Source organism: Propithecus coquereli, unplaced genomic scaffold, assembly GCF_000956105.1.
Source record: "Propithecus coquereli isolate 6110/MARCELLA unplaced genomic scaffold, Pcoq_1.0 Scaffold11, whole genome shotgun sequence".
In the NCBI taxonomy this organism is placed as follows: Eukaryota; Metazoa; Chordata; class Mammalia; order Primates; family Indriidae; genus Propithecus; species Propithecus coquereli.
Genome location: NW_012134969.1, coordinates 7743071 through 7749411, shown reverse-complemented (window position 1 = coordinate 7749411; position 6341 = coordinate 7743071). Strand labels below are relative to the sequence as shown.

General features: G+C 33.3%; 1 protein-coding gene across 1 annotated transcript in view; it reads left to right on the top strand.

Annotated features, from left to right (window-relative positions):
• ZC3H13 (zinc finger CCCH-type containing 13) overlaps positions 1–4982 on the top strand; it is a 112415-nt gene extending 107433 nt beyond the window's left edge. The window contains exons 11-12 of the mRNA XM_012648319.1: positions 1879–2075; positions 4185–4982. Coding sequence (XP_012503773.1) covers positions 1879–2075; positions 4185–4355 — 368 coding nt within the window. The 3' untranslated portion in view covers positions 4356–4982. The remainder of the gene's footprint in view (positions 1–1878; positions 2076–4184) is intronic.
• The last annotated feature ends 1359 nt before the right edge of the window (positions 4983–6341 follow it).

Genomic DNA, 6341 nt, shown 5'->3' with positions numbered 1-6341 from the left:
AAAAAACAAAACTACAGCTTACAACTGAAAACCTTCTAGTATACTGAAATTGAAATTACTTTTGTCTAGGTTTTTTTGTTTGTTTTTGAGACAGAGTCTTGCTCTGTTGCCCTGGATAAAGTGTAGTAGTGTCATCATAGCTAACTGCAACCTCAAACTCCCGGGCTTAAACGGTCCTCCTACCTCAGCCTCCCAAGTAGCTGGGACAATAGGCATGTGCCACAATGCCTGGCTAATTTTTCTATTTTTAGTAGAGACTGGGTCTCGCTCTTGCCGAGTTCAAGCAGTCCTCCCACCTTGGCCTCCCAGAGTGCTAGGATTACCGGCGTGAGCCACTGCACCTGGCCTGCCTAGGTTTTTCTGTAATAATTGCACTATGGTTAAATTTTCCAATTATTTTGATTCCTTCGTTTTACTTGTTCTTAAGTGTGGGATAAGTCTGTCTCTTGAGTAATTTGGTGCTGGTCAGTTCAAAACCATGAAGAGACTGGAAGTTTAACAATGTTATACTTCTAGGGAAGTTTGCAGGTATGCATTTTGTATTCTACTGTTGTGAAAGCACCAAATAAGAATGCCAATAAAAAGAAATATGTCATAATGAGCATTTTTTAAGGAAGGGCATAGGATCAATGCAAATTTCTTCTATAGTTATATCTATAGTAGGATGGTAATTAATGTTTTTGTTTTTAATCATGTGCAAAAAAGACTGTGTCATTGGTTGGCTCAAACATTGGTGTATTTGAATCATCTGAAAAACTGCCTTTTTTTTCCCTTAAGATATCTTGGTCCAACTATGGAGATTCAGATTCTGTAGATCTGGGTTAGAGCCCAGGAAATGTATTTTAAAAAGCTTCTCAGATGATTCTGATAGATTTCAAAGTTTGAGTACTGTTTTTGAGTTTTTCTTTATACTTACTCTTTTCTTATGTTACATACCTACTGACTAGGTAGGTATAATATATAACTTATTGACTATGTATGTTACATGAAACTAGTTTTTGTTAATTATCTAATCTCAGTACTCATGCTTTGCAGCTCAGAAAATTAAAATGATCTATGTAATGGAGCAGTATTCATTTCCAATAAAATATGTTTGTTCTGTTTTTACATAGGTATTATTTACTGCTTTCCTTTGTGGGTTCTAACAGTAACCTGTTTGATCATGTTGTATGAATAGAGGCAGTAGTACCTGCTGTCTTAGGTACTCTTGGCCGACTCTTAAGAGTTATATATTTGGATTACTGGCTGGTGCTGTTCGGTTATTCTGACTCCTTTTTTGTCTGTTTTTAACCCAACCTCCTTATTTTTTATAAAATCTTTCCTTTATCTATTTTTTATATGTTCAGTGATTTCTCTGTATCTTGTATGTTGTGACTTAAAACTAAGCGATTTTAATTTAATACATTGTCCTAGGTTTTTATGGTGACCAAATCTAGAACAAAATTTGCGGATTGGTCTAATACCTAATCACTTTGCTAATTTAAGTGACTTTTAGAGGTCACAGTCTTGAATATTATTACTACATTTGAATCTTGCTATAAAAATATCCTGAAATCTAGAACTTTAAGTAGTAGTTGATGGTACACAATATACTGAATTTGACTTCACTGATTCTTGAACTTTTCTTCTCATTCTTAGTCAGTAATCAGTGTCTAAATTCTCTCTCCCAAGTCTGCTTTTCTTATGTTTTAAGCAAATTTAAAGTAGCTATCAAAGTATTTTTGTTTAAGACTAGTAAAACAACTACATGTTGAAGGTCTTCACAGAAGATATATTGCCTTTAATATGAAATAATTTTCACCAATGTTGCTAACTTTGATAAAGTATAGATTTTGTAGAATATTCAATTAAGTAGTTGGTAACACTTTTCTATTTTAGGAAAACTTAATGCATGCTTATTTTTATTGAAAGATGCAGACAATCTTTTTGAACATGAATTGGGGGCTCTCAACATGGCTGCGTTACTACGAAAAGAAGAAAGAGCAAGTCTCCTTAGTAATCTTGGACCATGTTGTAAGGCGTTATGCTTCAGACGGGATTCTGCAATCCGAAAGCAGCTTGTTAAAAATGAGAAGGTACTGTTGTTTCCTTGGAAAAAATGCAAAATGAATAGTATGAATGGTATATTTTTCATTTGATTGCTTTAAAGTGAGATTACAGTCTTACGTTTTTATGAGTTAGGCTTCCTACTCTTTTACACATGAAAAAGGAAGAATTCTATTAAAATTTCTAATACTTTTAATTTTACTTCAATAGTATTAACGTTTTGAATAACAGTTGCTATTTAAAACTTCGTGCATAAAGTTTAAAATATTGTTTCTGTGAAATATGTTTTCATTTTTGAAAAACTTTCTCAATAAGCATATTAGAAATTTATTTAAATTGCAAATCAAGAAAAAAAATTTCCCAGATACAGAATGGTAAGGATATTTATAAGACAAGTGTTTATGAGAATGTACGAAATTGGAAGAGAGTGAAAAAGTTGCTACATATAACGTTTACTTGAGAAGGATAAAGGGAATTGAAAAGTAAGAGAAATTGAAATTAGTTTAGATTTGGAAGAGATCTGATAATGAGATCTGGTAAGCCTAAGATGAAAACATTTTAGGTTTTTTAAAGTTAAGAAACTGGGATTTTTATTTTGGGGTGAGTGTGGTGGACATGGGTAATTCAGGTTGAGTACTCCTAATTCAAAAATCTGAAATGCTTCAAAATCCAAAACTTTTCGAGCACTAGCATGACCCTCAAAGGAAATGCTCAGTGGAACCTTTCAGATTTTGGGTTTTAAGATAGAAATTCTCAACTAGGTAAGTTAGGTGTAATGCACATACTTAAGAATCAAAAAAAAAAAAAAAATCCAAAATCCAAAACATTTCTGGTTCAGAGCATTTCATATAAGGGATACTCAACCTGTAGGACAAATGAGAGTTGGTCCTAAAAAGTTAGAAAAGAATTAATTTACTAGCTTTTTACTTTTTACTTGGGAACAGTTAGGAAAACATTAGAATTATCTTTGGCTACAACATTGCTACAGAAAAGATTACTTCATTAAGAAAAATACTCAAATTTGGGTGGGAAATTAAATTTATAAAAAAGAGAGTCTGAGGGAATTAAGCCCCAGTGGCCGAAGCACGTGTGTAATGAATCACCTTTCCTGTGCATCCAGAACGGTACCAGTTACCACCATTCTTGGTATTAAATTGAAAAATAATCATTCAAATCATTTTCTGTTTGGTTCAGGTAAGAGACCCCAGTTGAGAAAGACTGTATGGTTTACAATCTCATCAGAATCCTGGGTCCATTCTATAAAAAATATTTTGTAACTTTTCCTCATTCTTCCTCTTTGACAATAACTTTGCACAAAATGCTACTGTAGCTCTAAGTTACAATAATAGAGATGCACATTTTAGTATAAGGGAGGTAGTAGTTCCTCAGGATACTGTGTGATCAGCCTTCTTCTAAAGAATTTATTCAGTTGTAGAGCTGACATTAATAGACCAGTAAGGAATGTAGAATGTTTGGCTTGCAAAAGAAAAACAGGGCGGCGCCAGGAGTGGTGGCTCAGTGCCTGTAATCCTAACACTTTGGGAGACTGAGGCTGAAGGAGGGATCACTTGAGCCCTGAAGTTTGAGGTCACAGTGAGCTGTGATGACGCCACTGCACTCTACCCTGGGTGACATGGTGAGACCCTGTCTTTAAAAAAAAAAAGTGAAGAAGGAAGTCATGATGCTTCTCTTCATGGAATTGAAGGACTGTCAAGTAAAAGTAAGATAAAATTAGAATGTACTTCCATAAAAGAGAGTTTATTTCATCACACGGAACAAATAGTGCCATTCAACAATAGAATGTGCAGTGTTTTTTTTGTTTGTTTTTTTTTTCATTGGAAATGATGAAGTAAAACTGGTTGATTACGTGTCAGGAATTGTTGAAAGGATTCCTATATAATACTTCAGGCAAGAAATTAGACTAGATGCACTCTAAAGTTTTCTTTCTTTTCTAAGATTCACTGAGCCCAAACATATTTCCTAATTTTGCTTGTAAATCTAATAAAGCTAATTTAGTATCCATCCAAAATTAAGTACTCTTACAAGTGCTATTTTGGATAGAGGTTAACCTACCTTTCTTTTCTACTGTCAACTAATAATGTACTTTTTTTTTTCTTGTATTTGTTTTCTCCAAATAGGGTACTGTAAAACAAGCGTACACGAATGCTCCAATGGTAGACAATGAATTATTACGATTGAGTCTTCGGTTGTTTAAGCGGAAGACTACTTGCCATGCCCCAGGACATGAAAAGACTGAAGATAATAAACTTACACAGTCCAGTGTCCAACAGGAACTGTGTGTGTCTTAAGATTGAAGATCAGTATGACATTTTTGGTACTATCGTCCTTTAGTAGCGCATATTCTTTTTTAAAGTTCTTTGGTTTGATAAGCATTATTAGTGACAAAGACAGGAAAAATTTATCAGCTACGCTAAAAGAGTGAAGAACTTTGATCTTTAGAGACACTAGTTTTGGCTAACTTCAGATTTTACATCAATTTTTACATAGTACTTGATACTCATGCAAAATAATGTGAAAATATCTAGATTTAGTAATTTATTTGGTACCTTCTGTTAAAACTGAAGATTTTGGAAAATGATTGTCACTGCTCTTCCAGCCTACGAATATTTTTTATTAAATGGAGCCATTTATTTATGTTCTGGATCATCCATACAGAAACCACGATTTTATTCAGAAACAATGTGTTCATCAAAACAATTGCACACCTTGTGCAGCACCATGTTGTATGGAACATTTGAAAGGTAATGCTGGTCTAGCGTGGTATGTTCACAGGAAAATCTCCAGCAGGAGAGAGACAGAATATTTTTTTTTCCTTTTGAAAGTTTTAAAAAATTACTTCATGGGTCTTTGTTTTTTTAAATGTGCATGCATTGTTACAATGTACAGTGTATAGTCTTTGGATTCTAAATGATTTTTTTGTTTGTTATCAGAGACTGTGTACTGTTTTTATTTTTAATAAATGTACCTTCCCTTTCCTTGTTCTAGATTTCCTTTGCTCTTCATTAATCTTATTCCTGAAGTTCTGAAACATTTGTCATCAACTTTACATGTTTTATGCTTCAGATATTTTACTGCTTGTGTCCTTATTATTGGACAGCTGTAAATAGTGGGTAAGAGTTGAGGCTATACTTCAAACATAGCTCATCGGTATTTGAAGCAAACCAAGAGTTAACAAACCTAGGTCACCTAAGGTTCAGTATCCTACCTTCATATTTTTCAGAGCTATAACCTTTGATTACATTAAACTGCCTCCAGTCTTACTGTGTGATACAGATTTACTTTTTAAAAATATATATACATGTTTAGCTCATGGAGTGGACTCTTAGAGGGATTTGAAATGAACTGCAAGCTGCAGAATTTGTGAGCAGACCATAGTAGTAATGATAATAAAGGAAACCAATCAAAATTCTGATTTGAACATGACTCCCACAGGTTTTAGTTAAAACTATAAGCCTGTGTTACTTGTTTTAGTAGCTTTGCATCCTCTTCTCTAAAGGTAACACAATGACACTGGTGTAAAGTTTCTGTTCATTTCAAGAAAGGTTTATTGAGTGGTTAATTTGTACAAGATGCTTATCTAGCAAAGGAAATGATCTTATTTTCAGATGACTTTGGTGTTTGTTTTTTCAAATGATTTTAAACAGGGTGAGGGGGGAGGGGGGAGGAATGATAAAATTTTTCTGGTATCCTTTTCCTTTACTAAATGTTTTGAATAAGGGAAAAAGAAAAGAAAATTCTTTATGACCCCAGAAAATGAATACTCTTTAGGAGACCATGTCCTAATTATAGTGGATAATAATTGTTCTTCGTAGCATAAAGATTTAAGTCCTGGAACTTCTAAATCCTATTTTCCAGAATTGTAGAATATGACAGAAATGGTTTCCTTATTTGTCCTCTGACTTTAGGAGTAGTCGCTAGTTAATTATTTATAGAATGAAAACTATGTTGTTAAATCTGCCATTTAATTAAACTTATTGCCTTTTTAGTTTGGAGTATCTTTTTGTTATGTTGCAAAAGAAAATTTTAGGACTATTCCTTTGTTTACTTAGTCACAGATTTCAGAGCTTTATGTTTCCAGTGGAAATGTACTGATAAGTCTCATATTTTTTTTAATCCAACCATTCTCAGTATTAGTGATCATATACCTATAACATTCTTCCAAATAAAAATTTTTAGTGAATTTCCCATAAAAGCTCTTGGACCGTAATTAAAGTCTCAATTAAACCAATATTCCTGGAAACATCTTCCAGAGTATAAATTATTTGCTAATATAG